Source organism: Tursiops truncatus, chromosome 6 (genome assembly GCF_011762595.2).
Source record: "Tursiops truncatus isolate mTurTru1 chromosome 6, mTurTru1.mat.Y, whole genome shotgun sequence".
In the NCBI taxonomy this organism is placed as follows: Eukaryota; Metazoa; Chordata; class Mammalia; order Artiodactyla; family Delphinidae; genus Tursiops; species Tursiops truncatus.
In genome coordinates this window covers 46,007,549-46,027,798 of record NC_047039.1, presented here as the reverse complement: position 1 = coordinate 46,027,798, position 20,250 = coordinate 46,007,549, and the positions used below count along the sequence as shown (strand labels likewise).

The following is a 20,250-nucleotide window of genomic DNA, read 5'->3' as shown; positions in this document are numbered from 1 at the left end:
TACTAGCAATGTATGAGGGTTCCAATTCCTCCACATCCTTGCCAACATTTGTTCTTTCTCCATGATTATTATTATCATTATTATTATCATCCTATTGAATGTGAAGTGATCACTTAGTTTTGATTTGTGTTTCCCTAATGACTAATGAGGTTAAGCAACTTCAACTACTTGTTGGTATATCTTCTTCGGAGAATTATCTGTTCAAGTCCTTTGATCATTTTAAAAACTAGATTGTCTTTTTGTTTTCAAATTTTAAGAATTATTTGTGTATTCTGGATACTGGACCCTTATCATATATACAATTTGCCAATGTTTTATTGCATTCTCTAGGTTGTCTTATCAATTTGTTGATAATATCCTTGGACACACAAGTTTTTAGCACTGACAAAGTCCAATTCATCTTTTTTCCTTTTGTTGCTCATATTTTTGGTCATACCTAAGAATTCATTGCCAAATCAAAGGTCATGAAGACTTACCTCTATGTTTTCTTCTAAGAGTTTTACAATTTAATTCTTATATTGTCATTGACCCATTTTAAGTTAAGTTTTGTATGTGGTGTTAGGTAGGGATCCAGCTTCATTATTTACACCTGAATACCTAGTTGTCCCAGCACTATTTGTTGAAGAGACCCTTCTTTCTCCTATTGAGTGGTCTTAGGACCCTTGTCAAAAATCAATTGGCCATAAATGTTTGGGTTTATTTCTGGCCTCCCAATTCTATTCCATTTGTTATATGTCTATCCTTATATTTGCCAGTACCACACTGTTTTGATTATTGTAGCTCTGTAGTAAGTTTTGAAATTGGTATGTGTGAATCCTTTAAATTTTCCTTTTTCAAGATTGTTTTGACTATTTGGGCCCCCTTGCAATTTCATATAAATTTGAGAATCAACTTTTCCATTTCTGCAAAAAAGGTTGTTGAAATTTTGATAGGTATTGTGTTGAATCTGTGGATAGCTTTGAGTAGTATCATCTTAACAATATTAAATATTCCAATCCATGAACTCAAGATGTCTTTCCATTTATTTAGATTTTCTTTTACTTCCTTCAGCAATGTTTTGTACTTTCAGTGTGTGTGTCTTTTACCTTGGTTAAATTTATTTCCCGATATTTTATTCTTTGGGTACTATTGCATGTGGAATTGTTTCTTAATTTCCTTTTCAGATTATTCATTGCTGGGATATAGAAACACAAATAATTTTTGCTTGTTGATCTTATACCCTGTAACTTTACTAACTTCTCTTTTTCTGTGTATAGGATCATGTCATCTGCAAATAGAGATAGCTTTACTTTTTCCTTTCCAATCTGGATGCCTTTTATTTCTTTTTCTTGCCTAATGGCTCTGGCTAGAACATCCAATACAAAGTGGTGACAGTGAGCATCCTTGTCTTGTTCCTGATTGTAGAGGAAAAGATTACAGTCTTGCATCATTGAATATGATTTTCACTGTGGGTTTTTTCACAAATGCACTTTATCATATTAAGATAATTCCATTCTATTCCTAATTTTATGAGTATTTTTTTGTCATGAAAGAATGTTGGATTTTATCAAAAGCTCTCTGTGTCAGTTGAGATGATCATATGTTTTTCCTCCCTTCATTCTGTTAATGTGGTATGTATTACATTGATTGATTTTCTTATGTTGTATAGCACTTTTATTCCTGGGATAATTCCTGTGTGGTCATCATGTATAGTCCTTTTAATATGCCCTTGGATTCAGTTTACTAGTGTTTTGTTGAGAATTTACACATCTATATACATAACAAGGAGTGGTTTGTAGTTTTCTTTTATTGTGTTGTCTTCATCTAGCTTTGGTATCAGGCTAATGCTGGTCCCATAGAATGAGCTAGGAAGTATTCCCTCCTCTTCTGTTTTTTGGAAGAAACTGAGAAGGATTGGTGTGAATTCTTCTTTAAGTGTTTGGTAGAATTCACCAGGAAAACCATCTGGTTCTGAACTTTTCTTTGTTGGGAGGTCTTTGATTACTGATTCAGTCTCTTTACTTGTTATAGGTCTGTTCATATTTTCTATTTGTTCTTGAGTCGGTTTTGGTAATTTGTGTGTTTTTAGGTGTGTGAATTTGTCCATTTCATCTAGATTATCCAATTTGTTACATACAACTTTTTCATAGCTTTCTCTTATAATCCTTTTTATTTCTGTAAGGTTGATAGCAGTGTCATCACTTTCATTTCTAATCTTAGTTACTTGCATCTTCCTTCCCAATCAGTATACCTGTTATTTAATTTTCTTATCTTATTGTGTAAGCTAGGTCTTCCAATATAATATTGAAATGCCATGGTGAGAAGAAACATCCTTGCCTTGTTCCTAATCCTAGTTTTTCATCAATAAGTATGATGTTAGCTGTTTTTTTTAATAGATATGCTTTATCTAGTTGATGAAGGTTATTTTTTTATAGATATGCTTTATCCAGTTGATGAAGTTCCGCTGTATTCCTAGTTTACTGAGAGTTTTTATCATGAATGGGTGCTGGATTTTGTCAAATGCTTTTTCTGCATTTATTGATATATATTCATATGATTTTTCTTCTTTAGGCTACTGATGTGATAGATTACATTAATTGATTTTCAAATGTTGAACCAGCCTTGCATACCTGGGATAAGTTCTACTTGGTTGTGGTGTATAATTCTTTTTATACATTGTTGGATTTAATTGGCTAATATTTTCTTAAAGATTTTTGCATCTATGTTCATAAGAAATATCTGTAGTTTTCTTATGTCTTAGTCTGGTTTTGCTATTAGGGTAATGCCATCCTCATGGAATGAGTTAGGTAATATTCCCTCTGCTTTTATCTTCTGAAAGAGATTAAAGAGAATTGGTATAATTTCTTCTTTAAATGTTTGGTAGAGTTCAGCAGTGAACCCATCTGGGCCTGTTGCTTTCTCTTTTGGAAGGTTATTAATTATTGATTCAGTTTTTAAATAGATGTAGTTCTATTCAGATTGTCTGTATCTTCTTGTATGAATTTTGGCAGATTGTGTCTTTCAAAGAATTGGGTCATTTCATCTAGGTTATCAAATTTGTGGGCCCTCCAGCATTGCATCAATTGTAGTTCAGATTTTCTTACCCCAGCACTGTTCCTGCAGCATCCACTCATGAGTCTCTGCTCTGATAAGCCATGACTCCCTGTATTCATCTGCCTGTCTCTCTAGTCTTGGAGGCAGCAGTTTGCCCTGTGTTCTTCCCTTTCTTAAGGATCCAAGAAGAGTTGTTGATTCTTCAGTCTGTTCAGCTTTTTACTTTTATACCAGAGTGGTAACTTCCAAGCTCCTTACATGCACAACCGGAAACCAAAAGTCTCTCCTTTTTTTTAAACTTTTTTTAAATTATAAAAAACATTTAAAATTTATCATCATAACCATTTTTAAGTATACATTTATACAGTGTTAAGTATATTCACATCATTGTTAAACTAATCTCCAGAACTTTTTCATCTTGCAAAACTGAAACTTTGTACCCACTAAGCAATAATACCTACCCTTTTTCCCTTCCCCGACCCGTGGTAACCACGATTCTACTTTCCATATCTATTAATTTGACTATTTTAGATGCCAGGTATAAGTGGAATCATATAGTATTTGTCTTTTGACTGATATATCTCACTTAGCATAGTGTCCTCAAGGTTGAGGACATGTAGCATATAACAGGATTTCTTTTCTTTTTAAAGTTGAATACTGTTCCATTCTGTGTATATATCACATTTTGTTTATCCATTTTTCCATCAATGGACATTTGGGTTGCTCTTGACTATTGTGAATAGTACTGCTACGGAGGAGCTGAACCAAGATGGCAGAGTAGAAGGACGTGCTCTCACTCCCTCTTGTAAGAACACCAGAATCACAACTAGCTGCTGGACAGTCATTGACAGGAAGACACTGGATCTCACCAGAAAAGATACCCCACATCCAAAGACAAAGGAGAAGCCACAATGAGACAGTAGGAGGGGCGCAATCACAGCAAAATCAAATTCCATAACTGCTGGGTGGGTGACTTACAGACTGGCGAACACTTATACCACAGAAATCCACCCACTGGAGTGAAGGTTATGAGCCCCACGTCAGGCTTCCCAACATGGGTGTCCGGCAATGGGAGGAGGAATTCCTAGAGAATCAGACTTTGAAGTCTTGTGGGATTTGTTTGCAGGACTTCAACAGGACTGGGGGAAACAGAGACTCCACTCTCGGAGGGCACACACAAACTAGTGTGCACATCGGGACCCAGGCGAAGGAGCAGTGAACCCAGGGGAGACTGAACCAGACCCACCTGCTAGTGTTGGAGGGTCTCCTGCAGAGGCGGGGTGGAGGTGGGGGTTGTGGCTCACTGCGGGGACAAGGACAGTAGCAGCAGAAATTCTCGGAAGTCCATTTCATCTAGATTATCCAGTTTGTCACTCCTTGGCATGAACCCTCCCAGAGTCTGCCATTAGTTCCACCAAAGAGCCCAGGTAGGCTCCAGTGTTGGGTTGCCTCAGGCCAAACAACCAACAGGGAGGGAACCCAGCCCCGCCCATCAGCAGTCAAGCGGATTAAAGTTTTACCTAGCTGTGCCCACCAGAGCAACACCCAGCTCTACCCACCACCAGTCTCTCCCATCAGGAAGCCTACACAAGCCTCTTAGCCTCATCCACCAGAGGGCAGACTGCAGAAGCAAGAAGAACTACAATCCTGCAGCCTGTGGAACAAAAAACATTCACAGAAAGATAGACAAGATGAAAAGGCAGAGGGCTATGTACCAGATGAAGGAACAAGATAAAACCCCAGAAAACCAACTAAATGAAGTGGAGATAGGCAACCTTCCAGAAAAAGAATTCAGAATAATGATAGTGAAGATGATCCAGGACCCTGGAAAAACGATGGAGGCAAAGATCGAGAAGATGCAAGAAATGTTTAACAAAGATCTAGAAAAATTAAAGAACAAACAAACAGAGATGAACAATACAATAACTGAAATGAAAACTACACTAGAAGGAATCAATAGCAGAGTAACTGAGGCAGAAGAATGGATAAGTGACCCGGAAGTCAGAATGGTGGAATTCACTGCTGTGGAACAGAACAAAGAAAAAAGAATGAAAAGAAATGAAGACAGCCTAAGAGACCTCAGGGACAACATTAAATGCAACAACATTCACATTATAGGGGTCCCAGAAGGAGAAGAGAGAGAGAGAAAGGACCCGAGAAAATATTTGAAGAAATTATAGTCAAAAACTTCCCTAACGTGGGAAAGGAAATAGCCACCGAAGTCCAGGAAGCCCAGAGAGTCCCATACAGGATAAACCCAAGGAGAAACATGCCGAGATACATAGTAATCAAATTGGCAAAAATTAAAGACAAAGAGAAATTATTGAAAGCAGCAAGGGAAAAACAACAAATAACATACAAGGGAACTCCCATAAGATTAACAGCTGATTTCTCAGCAGAAACTCTACAAGCCAGAAGGGAGTGGCATGATATACTTAAAGTGATGAAAGGGAAGAACCTACAACCAAGATTACTCTACCCTGCAAAGATCTCATTCAGATTCAATGGAGAAATCAAAAGTTTTACAGACAAGCAAAAGCTAAGAGAATTCAGCACCACCAAACCAGCTCTACATCAAATGCTAAAGGAACTTCTCTAAGTGGGAAACACAAGACAAGAAAAGGACCTACAAAAACAAACCCAAAACAATTAAGAAAATGGTCATAGGAACATGCATATCGATAATTACCTTAAACGTGAATGGATTAAATGCTACAACCAAAAGACACAGGCTTGCTGAATGCATACAAAAACAAGACCCATATATATGCTGTCTACAAGAGACCCACTTCAGACCTAGGGACACATACAGACTGAAAGTGAGGGGATGGAAAAAGATATTCCATGCAAATGGAAATCAAAAGAAAGCTGGAGTAGCAATACTCATTTCAGATAAAATAGACTTTAAAATAAAGAATGTTACAAGAGACAAGGAAGGACACTACATAATGATCAAGGGATCAATCCAAGAAGAAGATATAACAACTATAAATATATATGCACCCAACATAGGACCACCTCAATACATAATGCAACTGCTAACAGCTGTAAAAGAGAAAATCGACAGTACCACAATAATAGTGGAGTATTTTAACACCTCACTTACACCAATGGACACATCATCCAAAATGAAAATAAATAAGGAAACAGAAGCTTTAAATGACACAATAGACCAGATAGATTTAATTGATATTTATAGGACATTCCATCCAAAACAGCAGATTACAGTTTCTTCTCAAGTTTGCACAGAACATTCTCCAGGATAGATCACATCTTGGGTCACAAATCAAGTCTCAGTAAATTTAAGAAAATAGAAATCATATCAAGCATCTTTTCTGACCACAATGCTATGAGATTAGAAATGAATTACAGGGGAAAAGTAAAAAACACAAACACGTGGACGCTAAACACTTCGTTACTAAATAACCAAGAGATCACTGAAGAAATCAAAGAGGAAATAAAAAAATACCTAGAGACAAATGACAGTGAACACACGGCAATCCAAAACCTGTGGCATGCAGCAAAAGCAGTTCTAAGAGGGAAGTTTATAGCAATAGAAGCCTACCTCAAGAAACAAGAAAAATCTCAAATAAATAATCTAACCTTACAACTAACGGAACTAGAGAAAGAAGAACAAACAAAACCCAAAGTTAGCAGAAGGAAAGAAATCATAAAGATCAGAGCAGAAATAAATGAAATAGAAATAAAGAAAACAATAGCAAAGAACAATAAAACTAAAAGCTCGTTCTTTGAGAAGATAAACAAAATTGATAAAACATTAGCCAGACTCATCAAGAAAAAGAGGGAGAGGACTCAAATAAATAAAATTAGAAATGAAAAAGGAGAAGTTACAACAGACACCGCAGAAATACAAAGCATCCTAAGAGACTACTACAAGCAACTCTATGCCAATAAAATGGACAACCTGGAAGAAATGGACAAATTGTTAGAAAGGTATAACCTTCCAAGACTGAACCAGGAAGAAATAGAAAATATGAACTGACCAATTACAGGTAATGAAATTGAAACTGTGATTAAAAATCTTCCAACAAACAAAAGCCCAGGACCAGATGGCTTCACAGGTGAATTCTATCAAACATTTAGAGAAGAGCTAACACCTATCCTTCTCAAACTCTTCCAAAATATAGCAGAGGGAGGAACACTCCCAAACTCATTCTACGAGGCCACCATCACCCTGATACCAAAACCAGACAAGGATGTCACAAAGAAAGAAAACTACAGACCAATATCACTGATGAATATAGATGCAAAAACACTCAACAAAATACTAGGAAACACAATCCAGCAGCACATTAAAAGGATCATACACAATGATCAAGTGGGATTTATCCCAGGGATGCAAGGATTCTTCAATATACGCAAATCAATCAATGTGATACACCATGTTAACAAATGGAAGAATAAAAACCATATGATCATCTCAATAGATGCAGAAAAAGCTTTTGACAAAATTCAAAACCCATTTATGATAAAAACTCTCCAGAAAGTGGGCATAGAGGGAACCTACCTCAACATAATAAAGGCCATATATGACAAACCCACAGCAAACATCATTCTCAATGGTGAAAAACTGAAAGCATTTCCTCTAAGATCAGGAACAAGGCAAGGATGTCCACTCTCAATGCTATTATTCAACATAGTTTTGGAAGTCCTAGCCTTGGCAATCAGAGAAGAAAAAGAAATAAAAGGAACACAGATTGGAAAAGAAGAAGTAAAATTGTCCCTGTTTGCAGATGACATGCTCCTATACATAGAGAATCCTAACGATGCCACCAGAAAACTACTAGAGCTAATCAGTGAAATTGGTAAAGTTGCAGGATACAAAATTAATGCATAGAAATCTCTGGCATTCCTATACACTAATGATGAAAAATCTGAAAGAGAAATTAAGGAAACACTCCCATTTACCACTGCAACAAAAAGAATAAAATACCTAGGAATAATCCTACCTAGGGAGACAAAAGACCTGTATGCAGAAAACTATGACACTGATGAAAGAAATTAAAGATGGTACCAACAGATGGAGAGATATACCATGTTCTTGGACGGGAAGAGTCAATATTGTGAAAACAACTATACTACCCAAAGCAATCTACAGATTCAATGCAATCCCTATAAAATTACCAATGGCATTTTTTACGGAACTATAACAAAAAATCTTAAAATTTTTACAGAGGCACAAAAGACCCCGAATAGTCAAAGCAGTCTTGAGGGAAAAAAACAGAGCTGGAGGAATCAGACTCCCTGACTTCAGACAATACTACAAAGCTACAGTAATCAAGACAATATGGTACTGGCACAGAAACAGAAACATAGATTAATGGAACAGGATAGAAAGCCCAGAGGTAAACCCACGTACCTATGGTCAACTAATCTATGATAAAGGAGGCAAGGATATACAATGGAGAAAAGACAGTCTCTTCAATAAGTGGTGCTGGGAAAACTGGACAGCTACATATAAAAGAATGAAATTAGAACACTCCCTAACACCATACACAAAATAAACTCAAAATGGATTCGAGACCTAAATGTAAGACCGGACACTATAAAACTCTTAGAGGAAAACATAGGAAGAACACTCTTTGACATAAATCACAGCAAGATCTTTTTTGTTTCACCTCCTAGAGTAATGGAAATAAAAACAAAAATAAACAAATGGGCCCTAATGGAACTTAAAAGCTTTTGTACAGCAAAGGAAACCATAAACAAGACCAAAAGACAACCCTCAGAATGGGAGAAAATATTTGCAAACAAATCAACGGACAAAGGATTAATCTCCAAAATATGTAAACAGCTCATGCTGCTCAATATTAAAAGAACAAACAACCCAGTCCAAAAATGGGCAGAAGACCTAAATAGCCATTTCTCCAAAGACGACATACAGATGGCCAAGAGGCACATGAAAAGCTGCTCAACATCTCTCATTATTAGAGAAATGCAAATCAAAACTACAATGAGGTATCACCTCACACCAGAATGGGCTTCATCAGAAAATCTACAAACAACAAATGCTGGAGAGGGTGTGGAGAAAAGGGAACCCTCTTGCACTATTGGTGGTGGGAATGTAAATTGATACAGCCACTATGGAGAACAGTATGGAGGTTCCTTAAAAAATTAAAAATAGAATTACCATATGGCCCAGGAATCCCACTACTGGGCATATACCCAGAGAAAACCACAATTCAAAAAGACATATGCACCCCAGTGTTCACTGCAGCACTATTTACAATAGCCAGGTCATGGAAGCAACCTAAATGCCGATCGACAGATGAATGGATAAAGAAGTTGTGGTACATATATACAATGGAATATTACTCAGCCATAAAAAGGAACAAAATTGGGTCATTTGTTGAGACATGGATGAATCTAGAGACTGTCATATGGAGTGAAGTAAGTCAGAAAGAGGAAAACAAATATCATATATTAATGCATGTATGTGGAACCTAGAAAAATGGTACAGATGAACCAGTTTGCAGGGCAGCAATTGAAACACAGATGTAGAGAACAAATGTATGGACACCAAGGGGGGAAAGTGGTTGGGGGGTGGGGGGATGTATTGGGCGATTGGGATTGACATGTATACACTGATGTGTATTAAATTGATGACTAATAATAACCTGCTGTATAAAAAAAAAAGGTACTAATAGGGAAGGACTCTAAGACACATCAATAAGTGAGAAAAATAAGGTGTAGTAGAACGGAGAGTTATAATATGCTTTATTTGCCTAAAAAATAAGAATGATTTTTCTGCTTTTTGAACTATGTGAATAAATTATTATATAATTTTGAAAACGAAACAAAAAAAAATAAAGTAACTGTTTTACTGTCAAAAAATAAAATAGTACTGCTATAGACTTGGGCATGCAAATATCTCATCGAAACTCTATTTTCAGTTCTTTTGGAAGTGGAATTGCTAGGTCATAAGGTAGGTCTATTTTTAATTTTTTGAGGAGCCATCATACTGTTTTCCATAACAGTTCTATTTTATAATCCCACCAGAAGTTCACAAGGGCTCCAATTTCTCTACATCCTCACCAACACAGTTTTTTTCTATTTTTTTAAAAAATAGTAGCCATCCTAATGGCCATGAGGTGATATCTTACTGTGGTTTTGATTTGCATTTCTCTGATGATTAGTAATGTTGAACATCTTTTCATATCTTTGTTGCCATTTGTGTACCATCTTTGGGAAAATGTCTTCAAACTCTTTGCCCATTTTTATATGTTTCTCCTTTTCCCTTTCCCTATGCTTCTCCTTTCTTGACTGTTTGACCTTTTATTGACTCTGCTTCTCCCTGTTTTTCAACTTCTACTAATTGTTCTACTTTTCTTGCTGACTCTGCATGTGCTTCTCCTTTTTCCTATGCTCCTCCTTTTTGTAGCTGTTTTTCCTTTTGCTGACCCTGCCCCCGCTCCTGCTTCCCCACTTTTCAGGGTCTGCAGATTCTGCTGCTTTTTCTGCCTCTGCTTCTCCTTTTCCTGTGCTTCTCCTTTCTACAGCTGTTTTTCCTTTTGCTGACTCTCCACTTATTTCTCCTTCCCTGTTTTCAGCATCTGCTGATACTTCTACTTTTCTACTGCTTTTTCTGACTCTGCTTCTCCTTTCTCCTGTGTGCTCCTTTTTCCATGCTTCTTATTTCTGCAGCTCTTTTTTCTTTTGCTGACTCTGCCCCTACTTCTGCTTCTGCACTTTTCAGGGTCTCCAGGTCAGCTGCTTTTTCTGCTTCTGCTTCTCCTTTTTTCCTGTGCTTCTCCTTTTTCCTGTGCTTCTCCTTCTCCCATGCTTTTCCTTTCTGCAGCTGTTTTTCCTTTTGCTGACTCTGCCCCCATCTCTGCTTTCCCCTGTTTCGGTGTCTGCTGCTGCTGCTTTATCTGCTGATTCCACCCCTGCTTTTCCTTTTCCTGCTGATGCTTTTCCTTTTGCTGATTCTGCTTCTCTTTCTGCTAATGCTGATTTCCCTTCTGCTGCTTATGTTGATCCTGCTGCTGCAGTTACTTCTTCTTTGTCTGCTACTTTTTCATACATCATTTCTGACCTCCTTGTAACTTCACTTCTATATGGCCCTCAATGGCTACTCCAACCCTGGCTTCACCTTATGGCTGCACTTAGAACTGCTAGAGTGTCTCATTTTTTTCAATTTCAAATTACCTCCCACCTGAAAAATAAAAAAGAAAAAGAAAAGAACATGGCGCTATGTCACAGATAGCTGGTTAACCTATGGATTAGCTGTTATATCTGGTGCTCACCTGTGGAGCAGTCAGCCATGGCACAGGCTGAGGAGAAGAAGAAGCAGGGATCACATGGGACAGAATGTACCATTTAGAGCCACAGGGACTGAAGGTAAACAATTCTCCTGAGAAGGAGATGGACCTGAGTGGTAGTGATTGTCTCCTTTTCTAGAAGTGGATTAAGGAGTGAGTGAGCAATAAGGCAATAACGTAGAGTAAGTTACTCTTTGTAGGAAGCTGGATGAAAAGACATGAGAGAACATGGAAGAGAGTTAAGTAGCAATGTGGAATATTCCTATCCAGGCAAGAGGGAAAGACTGGAGACAAATAAGAGAGAGAAGAACAGAGGAAGCAAAGTTTCCAGCAAGTGAGAATTGAAAGGTTGAACACAATTGAAGCTGTGATACCAAATCCTTTGAAACTAGTAGAAAGGAGGGAAAGTTGGCATGTTCCAGTTTCATGATGCTGTTGAAGTATTTTATTATTTTTTTCCTTTCTGTTGCAGGTCCTGAATCTGTGCCTCCTTCCCTTCTCAAAGTTGTGATGAAACCCATAGCAACTGTTGGAGAAAGCTACCAGTATCCTCCTGTGAACTGGGCTGCACTCCTCTCTCCACTTATGAGGCTAAACTTTGGTAAATATCATGTTTTTAGGTCTTCAGACTCTGCTTTTAGGATGTGACCTGAATAGAAAATTGTGTGTCACAATTGGTAGTGACTGGATGGATGTCTGGGTACTTGAGGTTTGTCTTCTTGGATGGGACAGCTGGGTTACTTTCATTGAGTCACTTTCTAAATAGCTGAGGGGGAGGGGAAGGAGGTTTGAAGACACAGACCAGATGCACTCATCAAAACAATACTCGACTGAGATGGTGCATGTCGCTGGGCGTGTGGTGCAGGTCCCAGAAAGCCTGGTTTGATGGTTATCAAGCTGCATTTTCAGAACTCCAGGTTTCAAGGAAATGCCCTATGGGATGCTGTATTAGTTTGCTATTACTGCTGTAACAAATTACCGCAGACTTAGTGGCTTGAAACAACACAAATTTATTATCTTATAGTCCTGTAGGTCAGAAGTCCAACATGGTTCTCACTGGGCTAAGATCAAGATATCAGCAGAACAGCATTCCTTCCTAGTTGCCCAGGGGAGTGATGTGGCCTGAATGTTTGTGTTCCCTGAAAATTCATATGTTGAGAACCTAAACCTCAATGTGATGGTATTAGAGGGTGGGGCCTTTGAGGGTGATTAGGTAATGAGGGTGGAGCCCTCATGAATGGGATTAGTGCCCTTATAAAAGAGGCCCCACAGAGCTCCCCAGTCCCTTCCACAATGTGAGGACACAGCAAGAAATCAGCAGTCTGCAACCTAGAAAAGAGCTTTCACCAGAACCCAACCATGTTGGCACCCTGGTCTTGGACTTCCAGCCATCGGAACTGTGAGAAATAAATTCCTGTTGTTTATAAACTACCCAGTCTGTAGTGTTTTGTTATAACAGTCCAAACAGACTAAGACAGGGAGAATCCATTCCCCTTCCTTTTCCAGCTTCTAGAGGATGCCCATACTCCTTGGCTTGTGGCCCCCTTTCCCCATCTTCAAAGCAAACAACAGAGGGCTGAAGACCTCTCATGCTGTCATCTGTCTGGTTCTCTGAAGACAGGAAAGGTTTTCCATATTTAAGGATTCATGTGATTAATGGGTCTATTTCAGTAATCGAGGATAATCTCCTTATCTCAAGGTCTTTAACCTTAATCACATCTGCAAAGTTCCTCTGCCATACGAGAGAACATATTCACAAGTTCTGGGGATTAGATATAGGCATCTTTGGGGGCCATTATTCTGTTTACCACAGGTACTTTGTGGTGAGAGGCAAAGGGAATGCACATCTCAGTTTGTCCACAGCAACCTCTAGTATGGAGTTAGAGTGTTAGCATAGGCAAATTTAGATGCATGTATTTGCCCCCCACCTCCAAAAAAAAAAAAAAGAGGGAGAACAACTTTAACAGTGCTAGAAATTGTATATGTGTGTGTATTTGCCATGAGTGCTCTTTTACAGTAGGTGCTTACTTACATATGGTATACAAAAAGATTTGTATACTTTATGTACAGTTTAAGGGATAATCAAAGATTATTTTGACTGAACACAATTTTCATTTGAATGCTTTCATTTGAACCTAATCCTGTATAAGATATGATCTCACCATACTATGCTTCCAGATCTCACCATACTATGTTTCCAGAAAAATATGTTCCCCTGCCCCTCCCCTGCTTTTGTGTGCTATATTGAAGATGTTGGTGTTTTAGTAAAAATCCTTAGTAAAAAGAAGAAAAGGTCTGGTTGGGAAGATGCATCTGCGGACTGGGATCAGGCTTAAAAAGACTGGGTCACTAGAGAACATGGATACATCTCTAAGGCCTTCCAGATTTGTCTATGTGCTGAATGTAAGATGGAGAGGAGAGAAAAACAGAAACAAGAGATTTTTAGCTAGCGTTTTCTCAAATTTTTAATAGTGTTTGAGTGTTTAGGTTTGTCTAGACATCACAAGAGAACTTTCCTGAGCTATTTCAAGATCCTTGCCAGTTCCAAAACTCAAGCCTCTGATACAGCGGGTACGTTCTTTAGCTTCGTAACTAAAAACGTCTCTTGAAATACCTTATGGTTTGCTGAAGTTCCATTACCTTTAGACATCACACACAAGTTCTTTTACCTTTAGATGTCTGATTTGAGACATTGAAGACTGAATATGAGTTAAGAGAAGCAGCTATATTACAGATAGTTTTTTCCTTTCTTTTTCAGGTGAAGAGATTCAGCAACTGTGTCTTGAAATTATGGTGACCCAGGCTCAGTCATCCCAGAATGTCGCTGCACTGTTGGGAATATGGGTGATGCCACCACTGATCCATGGTCTGAGTGTATGTAGTAATTAAGGATGTTGAGCAACAGGAGGATATGGTTCTTTTGGGGGAGATCAACATTCATTTGTGTGTGAGCTCTCAAAGTCAAGAGTGGACTTCACAGTGAGGACTTGACAATAGCTGGACAGCAAATTGGAAAATTGTGGGACACAGAACTCTGCCATAGCCATCACCATTCATGCTTTCAGCTGCCATTTATTACAAGAAAAAGGGACAGTGATGATCAGAGATATTAAAATTCCTTTCTCAAGACCATACAGGTAGAAAGTTGTACAGTTATTGGAACCTGGGTTTGTTTATATGATATGCAGTCATTTCAGCAGGTATTAAAAGAAAGGCAAATCCACACACACTGGATAAATGATCCCTCCCTTTCACAGAAAGGCAGCAATTAAGGCGAGCCTTGAAGGCTTGGTAGGATTTCATTAGGCATCAAGTTAGAGACACAAGGGAATGTAAGTGGGAAGGTGTATGTGGAGAGAGTAGAACATCTCTGCCAATGGTGTTCAGCTTGAGTAAAGTGCTGAGGGAGAAGTGATCTAGCCTGGTATTTATGATAGAGGGGGCCAGCACCTTCCAGGGTATAGAGGGGGCCAGCACCTTCCAGGGCATAGAGGGGGCCAGCACCTTCCAGGGCACCTTCCTACCTTCTAAGGGTAGGTAGGAAGAATAGGGTGAGATTATTTAAAGATGTATAATTTTGGGTACATTTCAAGGTAGGACCCCCCAAAAAACCACATTCCATGATTCCTTAGAGGTTTACCAATTAATTATAAGCTAAATGATCTCCTCTTCGTTATTCTTCTATTCTAGGAGGCTTTAATTCTTTGAGGATAGTGCAAAACCCTCTTATTATTTCCTCAGTCTTTCTGGCTTTAGTCTCTACTCTGTACTTCTTTTTTTTTTTAAGCTTTCCTACATCTCCTGATTCTTTTTAATTGAAGGTCAGTGTTACTGAGGTCTGCGTCCTTTCCATCAGCTGTTATTACCTGTCTGCTCCAAACAGCTCCCATTTAGCTACCACTTAATGAGCACTGGTTATGTACCTGCTACTGGTAAGCACTCAATGAGTACTTTCAGACATCAGATTTAATCTCTCTTCAACCCTGACAGGCCAATTTTTTTTTTTTTTTTACAGCTCTATTGAGTTGTAATTTATATTCCATAAAATATGGCTATTTTAAGTGTATAATTTGATGGGTCTTAGTACATTTATATATTTTCATCCATCACCAATAATATTTCCATCACTCCAGAAAGTTCTATCGTGCCTACTTATAGTTAATCCCCACTCCCAATCTCAGACTCAGGCTACTACTGTTCTTTTTGTCTCTATAATTTTGCCTTCTTTAAAGAACTTTCATATAAATTTAAATTTCATATAAACTTTAGAAATTCTTTAGAATGGAATTGTACAGTATTATATCTTTTGTGTCTGGTTTATTTCACTTTTGAGAAGTAGATTTTATTCCCATTTTATAGGTTGATGAACAGAAGCAACTGGAGGTTAAGCGAAGTTTACATAGCAAATAAATGGAAGAGTCTGGCTGACTCAAAAGCCTGTGTCTTGAACACTGTTCTGTTAATGCTTCCTTCCTTTTGAATCATCTATAATTCTAACAGCCTGTTTTTTTGATCTCAGACATTTTTCTAAGTTTTAGTTATCCTTCCATTTCTCTTTTAGATCCGTCCTATTTCTTTTTTTTTTTTGCATTTGTCCTTGATTAGGAACCTTTCTTATTATCTTTGTTAATTAACAAATTAAGTTTGTAAATTCATTTTTTAAATTATGTACCTGCTCATTTAAAAAATGATCTGAAATGGCATGTTTTTTAACATGAAATCTTCTGTAACTCATGAAGCTACATTGATCTTTTTTTGAAATATACTGGTTTCTGTCAGATTTTATTTTTTAAAGCACTTCTTTTAGACTTGCTGCTCCTTTAGTATCATACTTAATGTTTCTAAGAATTTTTGAAGCCTGCTTTCTCAAAGTCTGTGGCTCACAGCTATCATTAACTATGCCCCTTCTTAGCGCTCCTGAACTCTTAAGATGCTATGGTCAGTTCCATATGCTTGGCTGGTTCTTCTTTGCTCAGAAATGGCCCCAGAATGCCAGTTCCCCTCATTATTTCTTTATTCTTCCTCAGAAGAAGAAATGAATAATAATAGATATTCTGTTTAGTCGATTTCCAGCAGTTGAGCCTTCATCTTCAGGAGCTTTTCTTGCCAGAGAATGTGACCTTTTAAGACTGAATAGCAACTGTCATGTTCTTTTAGAAGTAGCATTTTATTCCCCTCGCTGAAGAGATCCAAGGTTTAAGCTGAGTAGTTCACAGATGGATTGGCAGATACCATATATCCACACGAGTCACCCTGGATCAGAAGTCACCGCAGCCGCTAAAATTACATGCATCGGTGGTCCATTAGACCATGAAGCTGTGGGGAAATGAGGGTCTAGGAAACAACCTGAACTTTTTATGTTTCACCTGAACCTTTTATCTTTCAAACACAGTGATGACCTAGAGGTTTTGAGCATTACAAACCCAGACTTGCCTGTTTACATCTGACCTCTTCTGTTTTGCTTTCAGCTGAATATCAAGAAATACCTCCTGCTCTCTGTGCCTTCGTGGATAAAACACGTCTCTGATGAACAGATCGTGGGTTTTGTTGAAAGCTTGATGGTGACAGTTTTTAAAGCAGCTTCCCCACTCTCCAAACCTGAGTTATGCCCGAGTGCCTTACAGGGTCTGAGCCAGGCCATGAAACAGCCCAGCCCTGCCTACCACCTCTGGAGTCTGCTCAGCAAAGCTACTGGGAAAATTTTTGACCTTCTGCCAAATAAGATTCGGGTGAGGAACAAAAATATTTACATTCCTGACAATTTATGTTTGGGATTTTTTAAAGCCTTTTGGCAAAGCAGGGAGGTATATGTTTTAAGAATGTGGTGGGAAGGCTAGCAAGAAATAACCACGTTCTTCACTAAGAATGTTTGCTTCCAAGATCTAAATTGAGGTTGAATATTTAGAACCAAAGTTTTGAGCACGCTCAGAAGCAGGTTAACCAGTGCGGCACCAGGAAGTTTGCTCTTAGGCCTTTTACCAAATGCCCATAGAAGATGAGCACGTTCAGAAATCCTTACACTTGGACTTCCCTGGTGGCACAGTGGTTAAGAATCCGCCTACCAATGTAGGGGACATGGGTTCGAACCCTGGTCCAGGAAGATCCCACATGCCGTGGAGCAACTAAGCCCTTATGCCACAACCACTGAGCCTGCACTCTGGAGCCCATGAGCCACAACTACTGAAGCTCACACGCCTAGAGCCCGTGCTCCGCAACAAGAGAAGCCACTGCAACGAAGAGTAGCCCCTGCTCGCTGCAACTAGAGAAAGCCCTGGCACAGCAAGAAAGACCCAACGGAGGCATAAATAAATAAATTTTTAAAATAAAAAAAAAGAAGCCCTTATACTTTACACCTGGGGAGTCCTTGGGCGTATTGTCTGACCCACTATTTACATCAAGTGACTTAATACTAGCCTTGCCTCTCCCCCAACAGACTTCTGAAATGTAGTTGTACAAAGAAGTTAAAAATCCATTCGGAATGATGGGTTCTGATAAGAAAATAGTACAGTCAAACAAAATACACGCAATAACAGGAAAGATTTTTTTATTTTTTTATTTTATTTTTGTGGTACGTGAGCCTCTCACCGTTGTGGCCTCTCCTGTTGCGGAGCACAGGCTCCAGACGCGCAGGCTCAGCAGCCATGGCTCACAGGCCCTCTTCTTGGACCGGGGCACGAACCCGTGTCCCCTGCATCAGCAGGCGGACTCTCAACCACTGCACCACGAGGGAAGCCCGAAAGGAGTTTTTTAAATGATAAAAATTGGTCACAAGTTTTGGCTTGGTTAAAATTAAAATCTCATCAGCTGCTGTTCGTGGAGATAAGCAAATCTAATGATTTTGTCAGAACATTGAGAATATACGTGTTATTTTACACTGTATTTTGACATGCTTTGGATTTTTCTTTACCAGAGAAATGATCTAGAGCTGTATATCAGTGTAGCAAAATGCCTCTCGGAAATGACAGACGATGAAGCCAATCGGGTTGCCCAGATTACTGAGGTAATAACATATCTATGTGTCTTTTTATTATTGAGGTGGAAATTACAATTGAGATGATTATAGTATCCTTTTGGCTGAAGCTAGCTTTGCTTCATATTTGTTTGTTACTGGATAATTTCAGGAAACCATCTTTTTCACTGTGGGGTCTCACGTCCAGCCTAGTATGGTTGGATATGTAGTAGTATATAAATGGATAGATGAATGAATAACTTTTTAACCTAATTAATACCACTTGGTCAAGAACATTTTAGTGTTACTGATGAGCAAAAATAAGTACAGGACATCTTCAATACAAAATCCACAAGAATGGAAATATTCTGACCAAAGAACTTTCTGGTGCATGGTAGGCACATTTATTTTTCTTCACCTGATACTTATCCTTTTGAAATGAAGAAAGGTGGCTGATTGAAAAACAAACACTATTATCACTGACACAAGATAACAAGTACCTCTCAGACCCATACCGAATCAAAGGATGAATAAGCGAAAAGCAGCATAAGCGTAAAGTTGCCAGATTTAGCATATAATACAAGATACCTTGTTAAATTTGAATTGCAGATAAAAAATGAATAATTTTTTAGAGTAAGTACATCCCAATGGGACCTACTTATTCAAATGGCATCCCTGCATACCAGGTAATACCAAAGGTCTAGAGGACTGGGAGCCCTCACATCATGGGTGGTCATCTTATCATTTATTTCACTATATGGCAGATTGGCCTGTTAAGTTGAATCCTTGAATCCTCTGCATTGTATAGCTGTGATGCTCAAACTGTGGCCGACGGACCCACAACATCAGCCTGGCAAGTGATGAGAAATGAAAATTCTGGAGTCTCACTCCAGACTTACTCGATCAGAAACCCTGGAGGGAGGCCTAGTGGTGTGTGTTTTAACAGTCCCTCCCGGTGATTGTGGTTCATCCTAAGGTTTGAGAAGCACTGTTAGAATATTTGGAATATCGGCCTTTTGGAGATGTTTGTTTTAGGCAAGGATAAGCGGTATAAGGAAATGCTTGAGAGAGTGGACTCTGGAGCCTCACCACCCTGGTATGAAAGCCAGTCTCTCATTTACTAGCAACGTGACATTGGTGAAGTGTCATAACCTCTCTCTGCCTCGGTTTCCTGATCTATAAAAGGGAGATAATAGCGCCTACCTATTAGGGCTGTTTTGAGAGTTAAATGGCTTAATCCATGTTAAGTTGTTGGGCAAGTGCCTGACCCAAGGCAAGTACTCAGTAATAACTTATTATCATAATTATTACGTTCATGTAATTTATTACAACTTATTATATTCATGTTACATTGTTCGAAGTAATTAATATAATGTACTTTGGGGTACCTAGAGCTAAAAGTTGCTGTTATTCACTTGGGTTTCTAAAGTGCCATTCAGAAGATTGTCACTAGAACATTCTAAATCCTGTTCTGGTGTCCCCAAAAGTTAATGTGTTCCGCTGAGCCCTTGTTTTCTATTCATTTCTAGAAAGAACACAGGTAAGAAGAAGGTACAGGTGAAGAGCTCAGACTCCTTGGGTTTCAGCTCTTACTCTCTGTGGCAGTAAGCAAGTTGCCTAACTTCTCTGCTTCAGTCTCCTCATCTGTAAAGGAGAGATGATAATAGTAATCTATTGCTCAGTGTTAGAATTAAATGCGTAATTCAGTGGTCCTCAAACTTTTTGGTCTCGTGACTATGTTAGTGTCTTAAAAACTATTGAGGACTCCAAAGAGCTTTTATTTATGTGGATTATATCTGTCAATATTTACCATGTTAGAAATTAAAACTAGAAAAATTTTAAAATATTTACTTAAAAGTAATAATAATAAACCCATTGCATCTTAACATATGTAAAAAAAAAACTATTTTCCAAAAAACAAATTAGTGAGAAAGTGGCATTGTTTTATTTTGTAAGTCTCTTTATTGTCTGGCTTAATAGAAGACA

At 38.4% G+C, this 20,250-nt stretch overlaps 1 protein-coding gene across 5 annotated transcripts in view; it reads left to right on the top strand.

Annotated features, from left to right (window-relative positions):
• FOCAD (focadhesin) overlaps window positions 1-20,250 on the top strand; it is a 313,712-nt gene that overhangs the window by 280,530 nt on the left and 12,932 nt on the right. For all 5 annotated transcript variants that reach the window (XM_019934890.3, XM_019934889.3, XM_019934891.3 and 2 more), the window contains exons 36-39: window positions 11,788-11,916; window positions 14,074-14,189; window positions 16,784-17,044; window positions 18,226-18,315. In XM_019934890.3, coding sequence (XP_019790449.1) covers window positions 11,788-11,916; window positions 14,074-14,189; window positions 16,784-17,044; window positions 18,226-18,315 — 596 coding nt within the window. The remainder of the gene's footprint in view (window positions 1-11,787; window positions 11,917-14,073; window positions 14,190-16,783; window positions 17,045-18,225; window positions 18,316-20,250) is intronic.